The following is a 24,092-nucleotide window of genomic DNA, read 5'->3' as shown; positions in this document are numbered from 1 at the left end:
TTTCAGATGTAGATCAGAGGCCAAAGAGGTTTAATGTCTTGATCATACTCATATCAGAACAAGTAGGACCAACACTGGAAGCTAGTTCTGTCTGTACCTGAAGCCAGGATGCTTTAAACTAATAGTTTTCAACCTTTTTACATTTGAGGGCCAGTGACAATAGAAGAATTATTTGGGGGACCACTGAGGCAGAAATCACTCTAAGTACAAGCGAACTCAACTGAGATCATTGGATCTATAATCTTCATACAACAATAAAGTGTTTAATTCTTTTACAGATCGGGACAAAATTTCTGGCAGACGGGGCTGCGGACCGGCAGTTGGAAAACACTGCCTTAAACTACAGCACAAGAAAAGGTGAAATTATAGTCTACATTTTCTTGAGATAGTAAGGGAATTATCAATTCCATTTATCATCTAAATGTTTAAATTCTTAAACGTGGAGTAAATACACAGAGAAAAATTCATACCTCAATAGTGAATAGACCAAAGTACTAAGTTATGCTCTACACTCTTAATTCATAAAAATAATGATGTAAATGCAGACTGGCTGCTGTGCAAAAATACAGAAACAGTCTTTCCTTACTTAGGTCAAGAATGGCATTCCACTAAGAGGAGAATATCTGAATTAAGTTTTGTTCAACACTACAGTTTCTTAAGAACATTATTTTAAATAAAATTGAGTCGAGAAAAAAGCCCTTGTTCTTTGAAAATAAAAGGCAAAAATTAGAAAAAAATGTAAAATGTGCGTGTCAGCCTGTGTCTGACAACCTTTAGAATTATTTCCAATACCTTTTGTTATTTCATTTAGAGTATTAAATTTTTTTAAATGTCATAAAATGGCAACAGAGAGACAGGAAAAAACAAAATCAACAAACGATATAAATATCTTACATTTTGTCATAAAATTAAACCTCTTGCCTCATCAATCTTAAACCAGATCTTAAACAAATAATGAAACTGATCAGCTTGAATTCTATCCCTAATTTTGCAAATGAGATACTACAGAGCTTTAGATATGACAAACGTCCAAGGAATGTTCACCAAAAGGCAATTCCGAGAAGGCAAACAGAGGGAGAAGCAAATGATAAAATCCACGCGAGCCTGACCGGGCAGTGGCGCAGTGGATAGAGCATCGGACTGGGATGCGGACGACCCAGGTTCGAGACCCCAAGCTCTCCAGCTTGAGCGAGGCCTCATCTGGTTTGAGCAAAAGCTCACCAGCTTGAGCCCAAGGTCGCTGGCTCGAGCAAGGGGTTACTCGGTTTGCTGAAGGCCCGCGGTCAAGACACATATGAGAAGGAAATCAATGAACAATTAAGGTGTTGCAATGCGCAATGAAAAACTAATAATTGATGCTTCTCATCTCTCCGTTCCTGTCTGTCTGTCCCTGTCTATCCCTCTCTCTGACTCTCCCTCTGTTTCTGTAAAAAAAAAAAAAAATCCACGCCAAATCTACAGAGAATAATGCTTCCCACTCCACCACACCCATTGTCATGATCAACTAGCCTATTACTTTGGGAAGGGAGGATGGAAGGGGAGAGTTCAATCCTTTCAAGGCCTCCCTTTAAATTTCCAAAAGGTCTTTACACCCAAAGATACTGATCCTTCCTCTTCCATAAACAGATGCTATTCTTTGTAACACCCCCTTTTTCCTAGCAGGGAGGTTATGCTTTCAGTACTAGCTAAAGAAAAATAAATAAGCCCTCATATACAATTCTATTGTCGCAAAAGTTCCTTTCCAAAGACATGACTCCATCTTTTCTCCGACTTCAAAATCTAACTGACTGAAAGACTAACTGGTGAAAGACTTTACAATTTAAAAAGCAAAAACTTTAATTATGAGAATCAGAGAATCTCAGGGTTTCATAATCTAGGAAAGCATACCACCTTTTTATGACTTTGCCTAGGGAAATAACTAACCAGCCAATTTGTGGAATATCATATTGACTAAGTTCAGAGTACTAAATTCAATCATTTTTTAGGATCAATAAATGTGATTCTATTGGAAGAAATCTCTACATTTTTAGAAGCAATGTAACATACCTCCAAGTACGTGGGCACCTATTAACTAAACACAGTATATTCCTAATAAAAACTTCTGCTTGACTGCATGATTAAAACTAAATATAATTCAAGATACTGTTTGGTAAAACATGCCTTTTTTTATCCCTTTGGGTGACCAAACTCACCTTCCCCATCATGCATTTGACTGTTAAGAAGTAAAGTTACATTTCTGAGTTTAATAAAGTGCCTACTATGTATTTCACATGGCGTGCCATTTTAAACATGCTAAGTAAATCAGATTAAGAATACATGGATTAATATGTAATGATTACAGAAACAATTACAGATGTGTATATATACATGGGTTAGTACACATACAAATATGCATGCATATGTTCCCCAGTTCTGTCCACTGAAAGGGCCTAGAAGCTATGATATCCCAATAATAATAAACATAGCCCACCCCAGATCCTGATTTCTAAATATCACTCTCCAATAAAAGGAACCAGGGCTCCTTGGGAAAATGGCTGACTCTAGGGCTGGGGCAGGGGAAAAAATAAAGCTGGAATATCTTTGTAGTACCCAAGTGAGTGAGTGCGGAAGTCCGCATTTTAACTCATTTTTCGTAACAGGTGGATTTCTGTTAAGTAAAGGGAGAAAATCCCATTACCCTTAAATCATCCATGTGTAATTAATAACTCCCCCTCTTTAACCCAAATATGCAAGCCTGCATCCCTAATCCCCGAAGTGCAGAGTAAAGAGGGGACACTGGGCAAAGGTAGTTAGGGGTTAGTCACAAAGTATCATACCGTGCAAAATTCAAGCTTTTTACCAGTTCATCTAACACGCGGTTATTTTTCAGGTCTGGCTCTGTGACTGTCTGGAAAAGAAAAACAACAGATGGGAAAAGGTCAGAAACAATAATTTACTTGTCATAATCTTGTTTTTGAAAATGTGTGACCCATCCTTCTGAGACTGCCCATCCCATTAAGTCCTCCAGGAAAGGCTGAAAATAAAGTTTTTTTTTATCTCATATTAATATGGTATTTAAAAACAATGAATCAGCATCAGCTGACTTGAAGTCTGATAAATACATTCTGTACTAAGATAAAACCTAATATGAGCAAGAATGCCAGCACTCAGCTTTACTAAAAATTTCCCCTGAGGAACAGAAGAGATGCTCTTTTAAGCGATAATATTGGGAGAGACATTAGAGTACAAAGCTTAAAAACAAGATTAGTTCTTACGAATGCAAGAGGAAAATGGTAAATCCAGTAGTTATTTAGCATAAATGGCATACAGTTTATCTCTGTGACTATATCATCCTGACAAAGGCAGTGTGTCTTAAATTGTAAGAGCTTGGACTCAAGAAACAAACTGTCATTTCTTACACGGGGTTTTTACATAGTTCAGAGAAGTTCAGTGACGTCCTGACAACTCGTGCCTACCACAGGCATCAAACTAAAACCCAAACCCTTTAGTCCAAATGTCCTAACTGACCTTACTGTCTCTCTTTTCTTACTTTTCTTTACTTCTACTTATGTTTATTTTCCATTTTAACCTACCTTTTCATCCATTTCCACTACTTGAAAAGCTTCAGAAACCACTAACAACAAATTTCCTAGTGTTGTCCCTGAAGGCCTGCTTTGGGAAAGAGGTAAGAAACCATTTAGGCTGGGTTCAGCAACAGGGCCATGAATCTTTGCATTCTGCACAAATACTTACATCAGTCATTTGCAAATAAATAATAATCCTACCATCTGTCTACCCAATGTGAAAAACTATAAATAGTGAAAAACTGTAAAAACATGGGTCTTATGATTTTGAGTGCTACGTTCTAACCTTAAAATTAGTTTTTACCTCTTAAAATACATTTAGGTTATCAGAAATCTCCATAAAAACTTGAACAAAGTTCAAGTTCTCCCATATGTGCTGTAGAGGTCCTTTCTGAAAATGCCTGTCATACAGCTTAATTCAATAATTACACATCTTCCGGTGGGCTTTTATGTAAACATGAAGCAAAAATATTTGCACCAAATGAGTAAGTTCTTTTAAAACAAAAAGGAAAAAAAACTCACCACAAAACAAGTTGGACATTTTGTTTTATAGGACAAAAATTTTCTTATACAGAGGGAACAATCTGCAAAAACATAAATGCAACATCAATTAGTTAGGCTATGTTAATAATACAAATATTTGACTTCTAACAAAATCTAACTTAAGCTCCCATCATTAAGGTTTATCATTATAATCTCAATATTCTAGTACCTCTACTCTACTTATGCACATTTGCAAATGTGATTGAATAGCATTTTTAGGAGAAACATATCAAATAATAATAATCATGAATCCCTAGGACACCACAGCTCCATAAGCAATATGCATCACTCTCTATAAACTCCATCTGTAAAATATAGAAAACATACATGTAAGATCAGACCTGGGATAGATACTGTATAAACATATCAGATATCTCCACTGCCTAACATTCTAAAATATAAATTTTGAAATAAGATATATACATGTTAAGAAAAAAAAGACCAAAAAAATAAATAAATAAAAGCCACAACAGAGTATCCAAGAACTATGGGTCAAATACAAAAAAGTTAGCCTGACCTGTGGTGGCGCAGTGGATAAAGCGTCGACCTGGAAATGCTGAGGTCGCCGGTTCAAAACCCTGGGCTTGCCTGGTCAAGGCACATATGGGAGTTGATGCTTCCAGCTCCTCCCCCCTGTCTCTCTCTCCTCTCTCTCTCTCTCTCTCCCTCTCTCTCTCCTCTCTAAAATGAATAAATAAAATAAAAATAAAGAGTATTTAAAAAAAAAAAAAACATCAATTAAAAAAAAAGTTATGTAATGGCACTACCCAAAGGAGAAGAAACAAAAATTATTTAAGACAACAATGACTAAGAATTTACCCCAAATTATTGTCAGACATCAAACCACAAATCCAGGAAGTCCATAGAACACCAAGCAGAATAAATGCAAAAAAACCCTACGACTTGGAATATCATACTCAAAAATGCAGAAAGCTAAAGGTAAACAAAAAATATCTTGAAAGAAGCCAGAGCAAAAATAAGAATTACCTATAGAGAAGCAAAGATAAGAATTAGATCCAAGTGTACAGAAACCATGCAAGCAAGAAACCAGTGAAGTGAGAAAGCAATCAAGGAACAATTAAGGTGCCACAAAAAAGAATTGATGCTTCTCTTCTCTCTCTCTTTCTTTCTGCCTGTCCCTATCTGTTCCTCTCTGTCTCTGTCACACACACAAAAAAGAAAAGAGTGAAGTGAAAGATTCGGTGTTAAGAGGAAGAAAACACCCAGAATTCTATACCTGAGAAAGGACCCTGCAAAAGTGAGAAATACTTTCTCAGGCAAATAAAAATGGAGGGAATTAGCTTCCAGTAGACCTGCCCTGCAAGAAACATTAAAAAATTCTTCCAAGAGTCCTGGCCGGTTGGCTCAGTGGTAGAGCGTCGGCCTGGCGTGCAGGGGTCCCGAGTTCGATTCCCGGCCAGGGCACACAGGAGAAGCGCCCATCTGCTTCTCCACCCCTCCCCCTCTCCTTCCTCTCTGTCTCTCTCTTCCCCTCCCACAGCCAAGGCTCCACTGGAGCAAAGTTGGCACGGGCGCTGAGGATGGCTCTGTGGCCTCTGCCTCAGGCATTAGAATGGCTCTGATTGCAGCAGAGCGACACCCCAAGATGGGCAGAGCATCGCCCCCTGGTGGGCATGCCGGGTGGATCCCGGTCAGGCACATGCAGGAGTCTGACTGCCTCCCCGTTTCCAGCTTCGGAAAAATACAAAAAAAAAAAAAAATTTTTCCAAGAGAAGGAAAATGAGATCGTTCAGAAACTCAATCTACAAAAAGAAAGGATAGCACTGAAAAAGAAATAACTTAAAGTAAAAGCTTTTATTTTTCTTGTTAATTGATCTAACAGATAACAGTTTGTTCAAAATAATAATACAAAGTATTAAATCACTTATGCTTATATATGCTTTATGTTTAAGTGAAATGAATAACAGCAATGATACAAAGAACTGAGGACTGGAGGAAGGAACTGGGTATCATAGTCAACTCTGGCTACTGTAACAAAATATACTGCTCACAAAAATTAGGGGATATTTCAAAATGAATATATTAAACAAGAACATCAGAAAAGTCAACAAGTCAAAAAAAGTTGTTCAATTACACAAATGAGATGCAAAACCAACTTTTATTTCATTGGTGAAAATGCACTATACAAAAGGCTGAAAGCATGTTCCTCGATCTCCTAATTTTTGTGAGCAGTTTACTACAGACTGGTTGCTTATAATAACAGAACTTTATTTTCTCAGTCTGGAAGAAAGAAGTCCAAGATCAAGGTGCCAGTATAGTCAATTTCTGGTGAGAATTTTCTTCGTGGCTTGTTGATGGCCTCCTACTCATTGTGTCCTCACATGGCAAGGAGAGAGAAAATAAGCTCTCTGGTCTCTTCTTATAAAGTCACTAATCCCACAATGAGAATCCCACCCTCATGACTTTGTCTAAACCTAATTATTTCCCAGAAGTCCCATCTCCAAATACCATCATTTTGGGATTTAGGGCTTCAACACACAAATTGGAGGGAAACACAATGCAGCCCATATCATTCCACCTCTTGCCCTCAAAGATTCATGTCCTTCTGTAGAAAATACACACATTCCATCTCACCAGCCCCAAAAGTCTTATTTCATTCCAGCATCAACTCTGAAGTCCAAAGTCTGATCTACTATATACATATCACCAAAATTAGATACGGATGAAACGTGGGGTATGATTTATTCTGAGGCAAAATTCCTTTCTCCTGAGTAATAGTGTAAGTCAAGAATTCTCAAACATGGCAGCTCATTTGAGTTACCTGGGGAGTGTATTGTTGATTTTAATTCAGTTTCCCAGGCCCTAACCCAAATCATACTGATTCATTGGATTTTGGTCAGTAAACCATATCCATAATATGTAATTCTGATTAAACAACAATTATTATTTTTTCAAAATTTAGCCCTGGGCTGGCTGGCTCGGTGGTAGAGTGTCAGCCCAGCATGTGGAAGTCCCGGGTTCAATTCCCAGCCAGGGCACACAGGAGAAGTGCCCATCTGCTTCTCTACCCCTCCCCCTCTCCTTCCTCTCTGTCTCTCTCTTCTCCTCCCGCAGACAAGAGCCTCCACTGAAGCAAAGCTGGCCTGAGCGCTGAGGATGGCATCATGGCCTCCGCCTCAGGTGCTACAATGGCTCCTGTTCCAATGGAGCAACGTCCCAGATGGGCAGAGCATCTCCCCCTAGTGGGAATGCCGGGTGGATTCTGGTCGGGCATATGCGGGAGTCTGTCTCTCTGCCTCCCCATTTCTCACTTCAGAAAAATACAAAATAATAATAATATGCTTTTGCTATTAGGTTGAACCACATTAAAATCATTTTGGGGAAGTGAGAAAAAGACAAATATTGGCAATTTCTTGTGGTTTAACAGAACACTGTACTGTATACTTACTGTGTGCTGTTTTAAGCACATTACATGTATTAACTCTTTTGATCCTCACAGCAATCCTGAAGTTTTTACTAATACTAGTTCCATTTTACAAGCAGGAAAATGCAGCACAGGACCTAGCCAACTTGCCTAAGATCACAGAGCTAATAATAGATGGCAAAGGCAAGTAATAGATCTCATGTTCTTAAGATCATTCTAATTAATTATTTTAAGTATTTATAATTTATTTATAAAATATATGTATTAGTTACATAACTAATATTTAATTAATATAATCATAGGCACCAGAGTATGTATAATGAGGCAACAGCTTTCTCTTCTGCATAATCTCGTATGTGTTTTGTTTTGATACATGGAGAACCAGGGGTTAGTCAAAAGTAGGTCCCTTGGCTTCATTTCAGTCTACTAGACTGCTACCAAATATATGTACTGGTGAACTGCAGACCAACATAATTAATTTACTCTCAAGTGAGCAACCATGTTATTCCCTTCAAGACAGAGCAGCTGCAGAGCTGTGGACTCATGTATTCCTAGGTGGCTTTATTTAAATCACCTGTGAAGTATGTTTTTCCACCCAAGGGCCCAACTATGAGCGGTGTGGGAAGGAGAAGATAAATAAAACAATGACATTAAGGGTAGCTTCAGAGAATCATCCAAGCCTTGGGAAAGGAGGTATTTCTAATCTCAAACAGGGCATAGCTATCTACTGGCTTTCAAATATCAAAAGAGCCTAGTACAGTAAAAAGCAAATTTCTAAAACTTAAACCAACCCTTTTTGTGTTTGATCTTAATAATTTTATAAGAAAATGAGCGATTTCAAAAATAATTTTGCCCTGGCTGGTTAGCTCAGTTGGTAAAGAACGTCATCCCAAAACAACAGGGGGCAGGTTCGATCCCTGGTCAGGGCATACATGGGCAGCAACCAAATAATGCATAAGCAACCAAAAAATGCATGACTGAGTGAAACCACAAATGCTTCCCTTCATCCTCCCCTCTCTCTCTCTTCCTCTTTGTCTATCTAAAAATCATCAAAATTAAGCCCTGGCTAGATAGCTCGGTTAGTTGGAGCATAATCCTGGAGCAGAGGTTGCCATTCAATTCCCCGGTCAGGGCGCATACCGGAGCAGTTCAAAGTTCCTATCTCTCTCTCTCCCTCCTGGCTTCTCTCTAATAATAATAATAATAATTATTATTATTATTATTATTATTGAAGGTTTTGGAAATCTGGGCAGACGAGCCTCTGCCTCCAGTTCCAATGTTAAGAAAAATATCCTTCCAACTAACAACCAGCACTCCAGCGTTTCTGTAAGTGCAGTTCCGTATCAGTCTACATCCCTTCTGTGTGTATCACTTTCTCTTCCGTTTCACACTGCTACCTCCTAAGAATATAAAAGAAAAGCACAACATTTTCCTAAAAGAATAGTATATTGCCTCTTTTTTTTATTTTTTTTATTTTTTTTTTTATTTATTCATTTTTAGAGAGGAGAGAGAGAGAAGAGAGAGAGAGAGAGAGAGAAAGAGAGAGAGAGAGAAGGGGGGAGGAGCTGGAAGCATCAACTCCCATATGTGCCTTGACCAGGCAAGCCCAGGGTTTTGAACCGGCGACCTCAGTATTTCCAGGTCGACGCTTTATCCACTGCGCCACCACAGGTCAGGCAGTTTTTGTTTTGTTAAAATATTTACTTTACTGATTTTAGAGAGAGGAAGGGAGAGAGAAAGAGACAAACAGAAATATCCATTCCTATATGTGCCCTGACTGGGGATTGAACCAGTAACCATTGAATTTTGGGGTGATGCCCCACCCAACCGCGATATCCAGCCAGAGCTGGAAGTCCCAGGTTTTATTCTCAGTCAGGGCACTTAGGAGATGCAACCATCTGCTTCTCGACCTCTCCCTTGACCCCCCTTCCCCATTCCTACAGTCATAGCTTGACTGATTTGGGTGCCTTGGCCCCATGTGCTGAGGATGGCTCTATGGAGCCTCTGCCTCAGGCACTAAAAATAGCATGGTTGCGAGCATGGTCCCAGTAGGCAGAGCATCAGCCCCAGACAGGGGTTGTCAGGTGGATCCCAGTAGGGGCACATGCAGGAGTCTGTCTATCTCCCCTACTCTCACTAAAAAATAAAGAAATAGCCTGACCAGGCAGTGGCACAGTGGGTAGAGCGTCGGATTGGGTGCCGAGGACCCAGGTTCAAGACCCTGAGGTCGCCAGCTTGAGCGCAGGCTCATCTAACTTTAACAAAAAGCTCACCAGCTTGTACCCAAGATCACTGGCTCGAGCAAGGGGTTACTCAGTCTGCTGAAGGCCCACGGTCAAGGTACATATGAGAAAGCAACCAATGAACAACTAAGGTGTCAAAACGAAAAACTGATGATTGATGCTTCTCGTCTCTCTCCATTCCTGTCTGTCTTTCCCTATCTATCCCTCTCTGACTCTTATCTCTGTCCTTGTATTAAAAAATAAATAAAATAGCCTGACCTGTGGTGGCGCAGTGGATAAAGCGTCGGCCTGGAATGCTGAGGTCACTGGTTCGAAACCTGCACTTGCCTGGTCAAGGCACATATGGGAGTTGATTCTTCCTGCTCCTCCCCCTTTTCTCTCTCTCTCTCTCCTCTCTAACATGAATAAATTTTTTAAAAAAATTTTTTTAGCCCAGGCCGGTTGGCTCAGCGGTAGAGCATCGGCCTGGCGTGCGGGGGACCCGGGTTCAATTCCCGGCCAGGGAACATAGGAGAAGCGCCCATTTGCTTCTCCACCCCCGCCCCCTCCTTCCTCTCTGTCTCTCTCTTCCCCTCCTGCAGCCAAGGCCTAATTGGAGCAAAGATGGCCCGGGCGCTGGGGATGGCTCCTTGGCCTCTGCCCCAGGCGCTAGAGTGGCTCTGGTCTCAACAGAGCGACGCCCCGGAGGGGCAGAGCATCACCCCCTGGTGGGCAGAGCGTCGCCCCTGGTGGGTGTGCCGGGTGGATCCCGGTCGGGGGCATGCGGGAGTCTGTCTGTCTCTCCCCGTTTCCAGCTTCAGAAAAAAATACAAAAAAAAAAATTGTTTTTAATAAATAAATAAAATAAATAAATAAAAATTATGACATCAGCCTGACCAGGCGATGGTGCAGTGGATAGAGCATTGGACTGGGATGCGGGAGGATCCAGGTTTGAGACCCTGAGGTCGCCAGCTTGAGTGCGGGCTCATCTGGTTTGAGAAAAGGTTTGGACCCAAGGTCACTGGCTCGAGCAAGGGGTTACTCTCGGTCTGCTGAAGGCCCATGGTCAAGGCACATATGAGAAAGCAATCAATGAACAACTAAGGTGTCACAACGAAAAACTGATGATTGATGCTTCTCATCTCTCTCCGTTCCTGTCTGTCGGTCCCTATCTATCCCTCTCTCTGACTTTCTGTCCCTGTAAAAAAAAAAAAAAAATGATGACATCAGTGACAAGTCTAAGTGACAAAGAAAAAAAAGAATGAAAAGTTAATTTTTCTCTGAGTGGAGTTCGCTGACTTCATAAAAAGTAAAGTCTTTCTTCCCTAAAATAACATAATTAAAATCTATAAGAGACTTATACCTCTGTCCATGAGAAAGTAAAAGGGCCTAGCATTACTCTTTTTCCACAAACAACTAAAACACTGGAGGACCAAAGGAAACAGCTATTTTCAGACTTTGGACAATGGCTAATATGACAGTTCTACCACAGCCCAAACCAGAAAAGCAATTTCTTTGCTTTGCTTTGCTTTGCTTCTTTCTTTCTTTCTTTTCTTTTTTCCTTCCCTTCCTTCCTTCCCTTCTTTCTTTCTTCCTTTTTCCTTTCTTTCTTTCCTTTCCTTCCCTCCTTTTCTTTCTTCCCTTCCCTTCCTTCCTTCCCTTTTTTCTTTCTTTCTTTCCTTCTTTCCTTCCTTCCTTCCCTTTCCTTCTTTCTTTCTTCCTTTCTTTTTCCTTCTTTCTTTCCTTCCTTCCATCCTTCCTCCCCTCCCCTCCCCTCCTTTCTTTCTTTCTTCCTTTCTTTTTCCTTCATTTTCAAGTGAGAGGAGGGGAGACAGAGAGAGACTCCCACATGCACTCTGACTGGGATCTACCCAGCAACCCCAATCTGGAGCTGATGCTCTGCCTGTCTAGGGCAATGCTCATAACCAAGCTATTTTTAGCACCTGAGGTGGAGGCTCCATGGAGCCATCCTCAGTGCCCAGAGCAGATGTGCTTGAACCAATTGAGCCATGGCTACAAGAGAAGGAGAAAGAGAGAGAAGGGGGAGAGTAGAGAGAGAAGGAAGGGTGGAGAAGCAGATGGTCACTTCTTCTACGTGCCCTGATCAGGAATCAAACCCAGGATATCCACATACCAGGCCAACACTCTAGCACTGAGCCAACTGGCCAGGGCCTAGAGACCATAGTGCAGGGAAGAGAGTCAAACAGCAGATCAGTCTTGCTCGTTAAAGAAACAAAAATCAGAGTTCAAGGCAACCCAGGTAATTAAACTTTGTAAGGCAGGCCCTGGCCGGTTGGCTCAGCGGTAGAGCATCAGCCTGGCGTGCGGGGGACCCGGGTTCAATTCCCGGCCAGGGCACATAGGAGAGGCGCCCATTTGCTTCTCCACCCCCCTCCCCTCCTTCCCCTCTGTCTCTCTCTTCCCCTCCCGCAGCCAAGGCTCTATTGGAGCAAAGATGGCCCAGGCACTGGGGATGGCTCCTTGGCCTCTGCCCCAGGTGCTAGAGTGGCTCTGGTAGCGGCAGAGTGACGCCCGGAGGGGCAGAGCATCGTCCCCTGGTGGGCAGAGCGTCGCCCCTGGTGGGCGTGCCAGGTGGATCCCGGTCGGGCGCATGCGGGAGTCTGTCTGACTGTCTCTCCCCGTTTCCAGCTTCAGAAAAATACAAAAAAAAATAAAAAAATCAGTCACTGAATAACTCAAGTAAATTTTTTCACAACTTCAAGTTGATGCTTCTCATCCTCTCTGCCTTCCTGTCTCTCTCTCCCTCTCTCTGAAAGAAAAAAATATATAAACCAGTGAAATAGAAGAAAAAGACAAAATATGGTATATAAAACAATGAACCAAAAGCTGGTTCTTTAAAAAGAGCAATAAAACTGACAAACTGCTAACTAGAGCAATCAAGAAAAAAGATACACATTTCTAGCAGATAGAATAAAAGAGGACATCACTACCAATCCTCCAGACATAAAGAAGACAATAGGAAAGAGTATTAAAAACTCTTATGCTGCCTGGCCTGTGATGGTGCAGTAGACAGAGCGCTGACCTGGGATGCTGAGGTCTCCGAAACGCTGGGCTTGCCTGGTCAAGGCCCATACAACAAGCAAGCAATGAACTCAAGTAAAGCAAATACAAGCTGATACTTCTCACTCCATCCCCACCCCCTACCCCCATAAAATCAATAAATAAAATTAAAACTCTGCCAATAAACTCAACAGCTTAGTTTTTTGTTTTTGTTTTTATTTAGAGACAGACATACAGACAGGAAGGGAAAGAGATGAAAACCATCAACTTTTAGTTGTGGCACTTTAGTTGTTCATTGATTGTTTTTTCATATGTGCCTTGACTGAAGGGCTCCAGCTGAGCTAGTGACCCCTTGCTCAAACCAGAGACCCTGGGCTTCAAGTCAGTGATCTTTGGGCTCAAACCAGCCACCATGGGGTCATGTCTATGATTCCATGCTCAAGCCAGTGACCCACGCTCAATCAAGTTGGTGAGCCTGCGATCAAGCCAGCAACCTCGGGGTTTCAAACCTGGGTCTTCAGCATCCCAGGTCGACACTCTATCCACTGCACCACCAACGGTTCAACAGCTTAGATGAAGTGGACAAATCTCTTGAAAGAAAGAAATTCAAGGTTGTTTTAACATTCAAAATTCAATTAATGTAGGCCCTGGCTGGGTAGCTCAGTCAGTTAGTCATCCCAACATGCTGAGGTTGTATGCTGAAATTCATTCCCCAGTCAGGGCGCATACAGAGTCACCAATGATGGTATGAATAAGTGGAACAAGAAGTCGATGTTTCTCTTTCTCTCTCCCCCCTCTTCCTCTCTTAAAAAGAAATCAACCAATGTAATTAATCATATTATAAAATAAAGGAAGTGCCTGACCAGGCGGTGGCGCAGTCGATAGAGCATCAGACTGGGAAGCAGAGGACCCAGGTTCGAGACCCCGAGGTCGCCAGCTTGAGCGCAGGCTCATCTGGTTTGAGCAAAAGCCCACCAGCTTGAACTCAAGATCGCTGGCTCCAGCAAGGGGTTACTCGGTCTGCTGAAGGCCCGCAGTCAAGGCACAATTGAGAAGGCAATCAATGAACAACTAAGGTGCTGCAACGCGCAATGAAAAACTAATGATTGATGCTTCTCATCTCTCCGTTCCTATCCCTCTCTCTGACTCACTCTCTGTCTCTGTAAAAAATAAATAAATAAATAAATAAATAAATATTATAAAATAAAGGAAGTAAAGTATCTCCATAGGAGTAGAAAACAAACGACAAAATTCAACACTCATTCTTAAGACAGTGGTTCTCAAAGTGTGTGCTAGAAGCACTGGTGCGCCCTAGAAGATTTCCAGGTGTGCCCTATGATATTCCAGAGAAATATGTGCCTGTTGGGGACCAAAAAACCAACAGGGTTTTTGGAGTTTAGATTTTTGGGAGACAAAGGTGTGGGGAATTGGCTGTAAACTGACAGTCTGCCCAACCCCCACCTCACTTGCCTGATTAGGTTGCAAAAGGCTGTTAAGCTGTGGTGCTGGATTGTTTACACTGCCCCCCATGTTCCTCGGAAAGACTGGAGGCAAGTTTCTTCTATCCTTTGTTTGGTGTAAAGTTAAGATGATATGTATGGTGGGGGCTTTCTGGACTCAACACAAGAGTAAAAAGAAAGAAATTCTTCAATGTACTGACAAGGAAATGAGTTTGCCTTTCAAATATATGCCCAAACATTGAAGAAATCACTAAGACACATCAGGCTCATGTTTTTCATAAACACAAGAATGAAGCCTGACCTGTGGTGGCACAGTGGATAAAGCGTGGACCTGGAAATGCTGAGGTCACCGGTTCAAAACCCTGGGCTTGCCTGGTCAAGGCACATATGGGAGTTGATGCTTCCAGCTCCTCCCCCCTTCTCTCTCTCTGGCTCTCTCTCCTCTTTCTCCCTCTCTGTCTCTCTCTCTCCCTCTCTCTCTCTCTCCTCTCTAAAAATGAATAAATTTTAAAAAAAATTTTAAAAAAAAATGAAAAAACAACATATTCACGCAGGGACCTGCCAACTAAGAATGTATCTATATATATAAAAAGATAACATTTTTGTCGTTTTTTTTTATTTTTTAACCCCTTTTTTACAAATTCTAAAAAGTGTAACTCAAAAAATGTAACATAAAAATGTTTTTTAATGTCAGAATAAATTTAATTTTGTCATATTTATTTCATTTAATTACCCTAAAAGCACACTTGGACTTTTTTTTTTTCTTTAATATTTGACTTAATTATTATAACATATTTCTCAGAAATTTGTATATAGTGTACCTACAATTATTTGTAGGATTTTAAATGTGCCCCGACTTCAAAAAGTTTGAGAACCACTGCATTAAGACAAACAAAAACCTCTCAGTTAATTAAGAGCACAGAGGAACTACTTCAAATTGATAAATGTATGAAAATGTATATACTAAGGACATAACACATACTTGGAGCTAACATATTTAAAATGCTGAATGCTTTCCCCATAAAACTGGGAATAAGGACAGGATGTGGCCTGACCAGGCGGTGACGCAGTGGATAGAGGGTCGGACTGGGATGCGGAAGGACCCAGGTTCAATACCCCAAGGTCGCCAGCTTGAGCGCAGGCTCATCTGGCTTGAGCAAAAAGCTCACCAGCTTGGACCCAAGGTCGCTGGCTCCAGCAAGGAGTTACTCGGTCTGCTGAGGCCCCCAGTCAAGGCACATATGAGAAAGCAATCAATGAACAACTAAGGTGTCCCAACGAAAAACTGATAATTGATGCTTCTCATCTCTCTCCATTCCTCTCTGTCTATCCCTATCTATCCCTCTCTCTGACTCTCTCCCTGTCCCTGTAAAAAAAAAAAAAAAAAAAAAAAAAAGGACAGGATGTGCACCTATACCACTTCTACTTAACGGCATACTAGAGGTACTACTAGCCTGTGTAAACACAAAAATAATTTAGGCATACAGATTAGAAAAGAAGAAATAAAACTGTTTTTATTCACACATGACATGATCAGCAAAAAGATGCCAGAGTTAAAAAGTGAATTTAGCAAGATCACAAGATAAAAGGCCAGTGTACAAGTCTATATTTCTATGTGCAAGGCCTGTGCACTGAGAGCTAACAGCACCATGGGGAGAAGTAAAGACAAGCTAAAGAATGCAGGACAGCCTGACCAGGCGGTGGCGCAGTGGATAAAGCGTTGGACTGGGATGCGGAAGACCCAGGTTCGAGACCCCGAGGTCGCCAGCTTGAGCGTGGGCTCATCTGGCTTAAGCAAGAAGCTTACCAGCTTGGACCCAAGGTCGCTGGCTCGAGCAAGGGGTTACTCAGTCTGCTGAAGGCCCGCGGTCAAGGCACATATGAGAAAGCAATCAATGAATAACTAAGGTGTTGCAACAAAAAAAAACTGATGATTGATGCTTCTCATCTCTCTCCATTTCTGTCTGTCTGTCCCTATGTATCCCTCTCTCTGACTCTCTCTCTCTGTCCCTGTTAAAAAATTAAAAAATAAAAAAGTTTAAAAAAAAAAAAAAAGAATGGAGGACCATACCATGCTCCTCTACTGAAGACTCAGCACTAGTCAAGTTTCAGTTCTCCCCAGACTGAGCTGTAGATTTGGCGCAACCCCAATGTACAGCCAAGGAGGCATCTTTGTAGAAATTTGCGATCTGAATCTAAAATTTATAGCATATACAGTAATGCATATAAATTGAAAACATCCTAAAAGAACATAATAATTTTGATAAAGAAAAACAAAGTTGTAGTACTTACAGAGCTTGCCTTCAAGACTCACAAAAAGCTGCAGAAACTAAGACAAAGTGATACTGGCACAATAGACATGTAGATCAATGGAACAGAAGAGAGTCCAGAAACAGACCCATCCGTGAATGCCTGCAGCCATACCGACTGAGATGGGAGAACTCGATCAAGTGATAGAAATGTTCGGTATCTTAACTGCAGTGGTTACATGGTATATGCCTTTGTCAAAACTCACTAACAACTAACACCTGCATACTTTACTATGCACTTAAAATAGATGTTTTTATTTTATGTAAATTATACCTAAATAAAGATGCTTTAAACACAATCACCAAAACTTATCTTGGTTATTAATGTGAATCTGGCCTAGAAAGGAAACTAACATTTATTAAGAGCCCATAATGTGCCACACACTGGGCTCTGCACATTTCATTCTTACAACCATCTTCTAAGGTAGAAAATGTTCACCAAATTTTTACCTTTGAAGAAATGTTCAGCATTTGCAAACTCATCCACCTAGTGACTTGGGAGTCCCGAGTCAAGCCTAAGTATGTCTGCCATGCCCGTGTTGCTGCCACCACCATCCCCTTATGTCTTCTCTACAGAAACTTTTCCACCAAAGCTTACTATCCACTAACAGCACTTTTTTAAGTCAAACTTATTGGGGGGGTTTTAACTTTCCAAGACAAATCAACTTGAAAATAGAAGACAGAGAGATCATGAACTTAGAATATCCATAAACTGCACAGCCAGATCCGCATAATGACAGGCTCACCCCGTGTCACAAACATCAAGCATAAAAAATCTTCACATACTGAACCCATACAGAGAAGTACTGCAGATTCCGATACCAGAGTCTGTCCAACATCACACAGCAGTTAAGTGATAAAACTGTAATACTCATTAGTGGTAGAATTCTCCACTGGGATTTTTAAACTTCAGAATTCTACACAAACTACTTCTCAGTTGAAACACGTATCTACTATCCTGCTAAAAACAAAAATTCTGAAATTTAACATCTAAAAGTACTTGGCAAATAAAGAACCATATATTATGACCAAAATCTTTATTGCCACAAATGTTCTAAAAGCCATAAAAATATCCAAAAGGGAGGTGGTAGAAAATACAGGCTTTGTAAAAACTTCAATATTCAAGGGGAAGTGGTAGAAAAACCTTCTGAAAACTTCAAGATAAAGCTAAAAATGAGAAATAAATGTGTACTTATCTTTGGTGTTAACACTACCTTATTATAAAATCACATTTTTACTAGTCCACAGAAACAGTGCATACTTACAGTTATGTGAACACTGAGGAATCATCATGGCAATGTTGAAATATTCAAAGCAAATTCCACACCGCAGCAAATCATCTACTTCCTGAAATGCAAATACGCATATCTATTATACTTGTATCAGAAAGACACCAAGAATGGAATGTCTGGCTCAGACCTCTTTATCCATCCCCTAAAAAAAGGGTAATACTTCTCTATCAAATATAAAAACACAAAAGCAAACTCCACACAAACTTAAAGGGGATCTGAATAGAAAAAAAAAAAAACCATAGGACTCGTACACATTCAAATCTCAGGTTACCCAAAACACTTTAGACAGTTAAAGCCAATACTGTACAGACTCCTTCACAAAAGGACTACAATAATTCCTGCTCCACTTCCCAAGTGTTTCCAGCTCTTACTGCAAGCCATCTCCTCTTCAGAGCCCATCCCCCAGCCTACAGTCACTGCTAGGGGAAGGTACCAGTAGCCAGTAGGCATAGAGGGGAAAAACCGAATCAGAGAATATTAAAGCCCAACATTAGAAATTATCTAATTAAAACCCCTACTTCACAAATGAGAAGCAGGCACACATACAGGGCATGAATCCAGCCAGGACTAAACTTCCTGTCTCCCTACTGGCTTCTGCATGGTTTACAGTGGAGTCAAATGAGGATGCATGGGAAAGGCTAGGGCCAGTGACAGTGGAGGGAGAAGTGGACAATCTGGAAAGTCAAATAAATGTGTATCAATGTGAAACGCAACCGAACAGGAAAGCATCTATTCCTGCAACCCAAAAATCTTTAAAATCATTTAAAAGAAAATGTTATTCCTTTCAATAGAATACTGAGAAGATATTTGAGAGAAGACAAAAAAGAGGAATCTCTCTTATGTACTGATATGGAAAGACTGCCAAGACAGTATATATGGTATGCTATCTTTTGCTTAAAAGGGAAGAGAGAATAAATGTATTCTATTTCTATTTTGTACATAAGTATAAAGAAATTCTGAAAAGAGACACAAGTAATAAATAATGGTCAGAGAGGTTAGGAAACTGGATAGAAGAGGGGCAAGTTGGGAGACAAACTTTTCATTTCATGTATTTTTTTTTAATTTATTCATTTTAGAGAGGAGAGGAGAGGGAGAGACAGAGAGAGAGAAGGGAGGGAGGAGCTGGAAGCATCAACTCCCATATGTGCCTTGACCAGGCAAGCCCAGGGTTTCGAACCGGCGACCTCAGCATTTCCAGGTCGACGCTTTATCCACTGCGCCACCACAGGTCAGGCCTCATGTATCTTTTTGAACCATGTGAAATTATTACCTAAATTTTAAAAATACAAACTAACAAAAAAAAACAAACCTAATGTCACTAATACTCCATGATGAAATATATATTATGTAGCCATTTTTATAAAATGCTTTTAAAAAAAATGCCATACAAAAATGTTCATGTTTTAAAGGAAACATTTTTTAAAAAATCAAAGGACAAATCTACAACAATAATACATAATAAAAGTACTATGTAGTATAATCTCCATAACAATCCTATGAAGTCTATAGCATCTGTATCCCAGTTTTATAGACTAAGACTAAAGATCTTAAAAGTGGTTGGATCAAACCCAAGAAATTGACTCCAAAGTGATCCCCAAATTTAAATGCATATACACATTGTAAGTATGTCTGTACATGAACACACACAAGGTAAACTGAAGGAAAATAAGAGAAAACAAGAAACAGTAGCTATCTCTGGATGATAAGCAACTTTCATTTACTCCTTTCTCTTATCCTGAATTTTAATTTTTCCTAATACATACACATACATTTATAACCTGTCAGAATGAGAAATTTTTGTTATGGTTAAACCAAGGAAATAAACATTAAAATACCAAAATCTTCCATTATTTTAGGTGGTAAGCTACAACTGACACAAAAAGCAAGAAGACTGTGTTGAAAATCAATTAAGAGTCTGACCAGGCGATGGCGCAGTGGATAGAGCGTAGGACTGGGATGTAGAGGACCCAGGTTCGAGACCCCAAGGTCACCAGCTTGAGCACGGGCTCATCCGGTTTGAGCAAAAAGCCCACCAGCTTAAACCCAAGGTCGCTGGCTCCAGCAAGGGGTTACTCAGTCTGCTGAAGGCCCATGGTCAAGGCACATATGATAAAGCAATCAATGAACAACTAAGGTGTCGCAACACGCAATGAAAAACTAATGATTGATGCTTCTCATCTCTCTCTGTCCCTGTCTATCCCTCTCTCTGACTCACTCTCAGTCTCTGTAAAAAAAGAAAAAGAAAAAAAGAAAATCAATTAAGAGCAGAGGAAGAACTGGAAGCAGAGCCCTGGCATCCAGTTTATTGTGCGTTTTTCTGTATCAGCAATTTTCAACCAGTATCCCGCAAGAGGCAAACTGGTGTGTGGCAAGAATTTTTAAAACACACAGTACATGGTCAGGGTCACGGACCTCTTTTCCCTTAGATTGGCAAATTAAAAAAAAATGATACCAGCCAACACAACAATAGCTGTCCAGTGTGAATGAATCAAAATCATACCTTTTTTTTTGTCAGATTGGCAAAATATATATTTTATTTATTTATATATTCATTTTTAGAGAGGAGACAGAGAGGGAGAGAGAGAAACAGAGACGGAGAGAAGAGAGAGAGAAGGGGGAGGAGCTGGAAGCATCAACTCTCATATGTGCCTTGACCAGGCAAGCCCAGGGTTTCGAACCAGCGACCTCAGCATTTCCAGGTCGACGCTTTATCCACTGCGCCACCACAGGTCAGGCAAAACATATATTTTTTGATGTGCTGCAGAATTTTAGTAATTACTTTGTTTGCCATGAGATAAAAAAGGTTGAAAATTGCATATAACCATCCTCTCCTTGGTGGAGGAGTGGTTCTGACACATATGCTAAGCAAGATCTGTGGAAGGTGACACCACAACAGATAAGCTATAACGTTTTGTATGAATTTCCAGTCATGCCATTTCAAGACAGTAGCATGCACGCCACAGGTGTCTCGACCCAAACAGAGAGTGGTCAAGGGGATGGCCCAGGATTTTTTTTTTTTTTCTTTAATCATTTTTAGAGAGGAGAGAGAGAGGGAGAGAGAGGGAGAGAGAGAGAGAGACATGGGGGGAGGAGCTGGAAGCATCAACTCCCATATGTGCCTTGACCAGGCAAGCCCAGGGTTTCGAACCGGCGACCTCAGCATTTCCAGGTCGACGCTTTATCCACTGCGCCACCACAGGTCAGGCACCCAGGATTTCTTTAACGTAGACAAAGTGCAAGGGGGAAGAAGGGAATGGGTAAAAAGACAATAATCAGAGTAAAGGTTCTTAAGTTTTTTGGGTCACATATCCCTTTGAAAATAGATTAAACTGTGGACTCTCCTCTCAGAAAAGCATCCATACAAACAAAAAATGTGTAAGTAATCCAGATACCAAAGTCTTTCCATGGGTCCTAGATTAGGAACCACAGATCTGGAGTGAGATTTCTATCCAATATAAGAAAAAAAACTTCAAACAGAGCTACATCTAGAAGCAGCTAATTCTTTGTCCCTGGAAGAGTTCACTCAAAAAACTTGATGAGAAATTGGCAGAGTATATTTTAAATTATTTATTTATTTATTTAGTGACAGAGAGTCAGAGAGAGGAACAGACAAGAAGGGAGAGAGATGAGAAGCATCAATTCTTCGTTGCGGCGCCTTAGTTGTTCATTGATTGCTTTCTCATGTGTGCCTTGACCGGGAGTCACAGCGGACTGAGTGACCCTTTGCTCAAGCCAGCGACCTTGGGCTCAAGTTGGTGAGCCTTGCTCAAATCAGATGAGCCTGAGCTCAAGCTGGCGACCTCGGGGTTTCGAACCTGGGTCCTCCGCGTCCCAGTCCAACGCTCTATCCACTGCGCCACTGCCCGGTCAGGCCAGAGTATATTTTAAAAGGGATTAAAATACTGGAGGGGGCTTGCTTCCCAACCTTAAGCGTTCATGATTCTAATATGGGGCTCAATCAACTTTATCACTGAACACTTTCTGGTGCTGAACCCTCAATTCAGTGCTGCAGTGAGCTATTAAAGCCACAGAAGACATGGAACCTGGCTCTAAAAAATACTGTGAAAGTTGTAGAAATATATACAATATGCTGATATCTACAAGCAGGTAGCTTTACAAGTCACAGAGCTGCCACTTTATTCAATCCAATCCACACAACAAACAAAAAAGGGTTGAAAAGTTAACAGATGTTAAGTGCCAATAACAATGCTTATCTTGCCCTGGCTGGTTGACTCAGTGGCAGAGTGTCCGCCCAGCCTGTGGAAGTCCTGGCTTCCATTCCCCCAGGGCACATAGGAGAAGTGCCCATCTGCTTCTCCACCCTTCCCCTTCTCTTTTCTATCTCTCTCTTCCTCTCCTCCAACCAAAGCTCCATTGGAGCAAAGTTGGCTCCGCCTCAGGCGCTAGAGTGGTTCCCGATTGCGGCGGAACAATGCTTCAGATGGGGAGCATCGCCCCCTGGTAGGCATGCTGGGTGGATCCCGGTTGGGCGCAAGCAGGAGTCCCTCTGTCTGCCTTCGCCCTCCCAGCCTCCTGCCCCCGCTTCTCGCTTCGGAAAAATAAAAAAATAATAAAAATAATAAAAATAAAATGCTTATCTTCCAGATACCGTCAATCAACTAGCAAAAAATTTTGAGCACCCACTATGTGACACACATTAAGTATACAGTAAGTGAGACAGGCTCACTATCCACACTCATCAATTCTTTGAACCAACGCTATCAACTGTTTTTTACTCCAGTTTATAGTTGAGGAAATTCAGGCTCAGAGTTTTAGTAACTAACTCAAGGTCACACAGTTAAATGGAGACAGAGACCAGATTTAACCCAGGATCATCAGAATTATGCTCTTCTCCACTGCACCTTAGTGCCAAGGCCACCACAGCCTCAAAACCAAAGGTTTCCTAGATCCTTTCCAATGTCAGCTTTCACAGTGGGATTGTATCTCAAGTTCCCAAGGAGTGTATATAAAACAGACTATAAAAAGAGGAATAAGACCTCATACTTTAACCTTCCACAAGCCTCTTCACTTAATCCTGAGTCAGCCTTACCAGTAGGTAGGGCAGATAACATAATACCCACGTTTACAAAACCGAGGAAGAGAATGAGAAAGTGATCTTGTCCACAAAACGAAAATGATCACACTGTAAGGAGAAAAACCAAGCAACTGATTCTTAGCTAGCACCACAAAATGTATTTGCACTTGACCAAACACAGCAGGAATCCCAGGCTCACCACTACTTTGAGCCGAAACTGAAATGCCTTGCCAAAAACTAAGTAGCCACAAAACAGTATTATTTAAGTAAAATAACTAAATGAAGAGTTGGCTAGTGCTGAGCGTGAGTCCTGATTTCTTTGTTTGAAAGAGAGACCTGCACAACTTTAGTGGAGTTAGGATACGTTAGGAAGGAGTTAGGGCAAACCAGCACTGTTTCTTGAGGGTAATTAAAACAAATAAAAGAGAATTTAAAGGAAACCACCTGCTCCGCCAGGTGATTAAACACATGCTTTTTGATGCAGGGTCCACCAAAAACCATGTCCAGTGTCACTCTGGGAAATTCTCAACTAACGTACTGCGAGAGTTTACATAATGCTTAGCAGGCAGTAAACCCTCGTAAAGGGTTGTTGTCGCTGTCGTTTTCACTGTGTAGAATAATTGGTTTTTTTCTCGAGGTCATTATTACTGTTGTGGCTAAACTGCAGAACACTTGGTTCCATAAGACCGCCCCCTCAGCTCAGCATATGGAACCAAGGCCTGTCCCCAGCAAACTGAGGCCCAGAGTCACGCGCTCGGCGAGCGGCAGAGCAGAGTCGGCACCCGGCCCAAACTGGCCGTTGGCGCCGGGTCCTGTCAAGGCGGGGCTGGCCTCCCTCTGACACCCAGGCGCCCCCAACCTCTTCGAAGCACTCACCTTCATGACCTCCATGCCCGGAGGCCACCGAGGCTCGACTGGGGAGTCCATAGCCTCTCCAAAGGAAGCTGAAGCGTCCCACCACCCACCGGCCTCCGGCGCCCCAATACCACTCGAAATTCCCCGCGCTACTGCTCTACGACAACAGTCCGCGACGCGTCTGCCGCGTGCGCGGAGCCTGCCGGGAGTGGTAGTACGTGGGCGGGGCGCAGCCAAAGATACTAGTATTATGCGCGCCGCAATACTAGTACTAGTGTCTTTACCTCCTAGAAGAAGGTAAAAGGTTAAAAGTCTTACATCTGGTTTTGTACCAGAACCTTAATAAATAAATGCCTGTGGAATGTTGGGGAAAGACGGGTGGAAATCAAAACAAATCCAGTCCTTAC

At 41.4% G+C, this 24,092-nt stretch overlaps 1 protein-coding gene across 5 annotated transcripts in view; it reads right to left on the bottom strand.

The window, feature by feature from the left end:
• RAD18 (RAD18 E3 ubiquitin protein ligase) overlaps nucleotides 1-23,837 on the bottom strand; it is a 154,353-nt gene extending 130,516 nt beyond the window's left edge. For 2 of the 5 annotated variants that reach the window (XM_066245067.1, XM_066245068.1), the window contains exons 1-4: nucleotides 23,707-23,837; nucleotides 17,769-17,850; nucleotides 4,086-4,147; nucleotides 2,817-2,887 (exon numbers count right to left, since the gene is read on the bottom strand). In XM_066245067.1, coding sequence (XP_066101164.1) covers nucleotides 2,817-2,887; nucleotides 4,086-4,147; nucleotides 17,769-17,850; nucleotides 23,707-23,757 — 266 coding nt within the window. In that variant the 5' untranslated portion in view covers nucleotides 23,758-23,837. Of the gene's footprint in view, nucleotides 1-2,816; nucleotides 2,888-3,572; nucleotides 3,652-4,085; nucleotides 4,148-17,768; nucleotides 17,851-23,706 lie in introns of those variants that run through there. The other 3 variants (XM_066245070.1, XM_066245069.1, XM_066245071.1) reach the window with 3 other exon arrangements.
• Nucleotides 23,838-24,092: the final 255 nt, after the last annotated feature.

This window comes from Saccopteryx bilineata, chromosome 10 (assembly GCF_036850765.1).
Source record: "Saccopteryx bilineata isolate mSacBil1 chromosome 10, mSacBil1_pri_phased_curated, whole genome shotgun sequence".
Classification (NCBI taxonomy): Eukaryota; Metazoa; Chordata; class Mammalia; order Chiroptera; family Emballonuridae; genus Saccopteryx; species Saccopteryx bilineata.
Note: the sequence above shows the minus strand (reverse complement) of the source record. Positions and strands in the feature narration are given on the sequence as shown.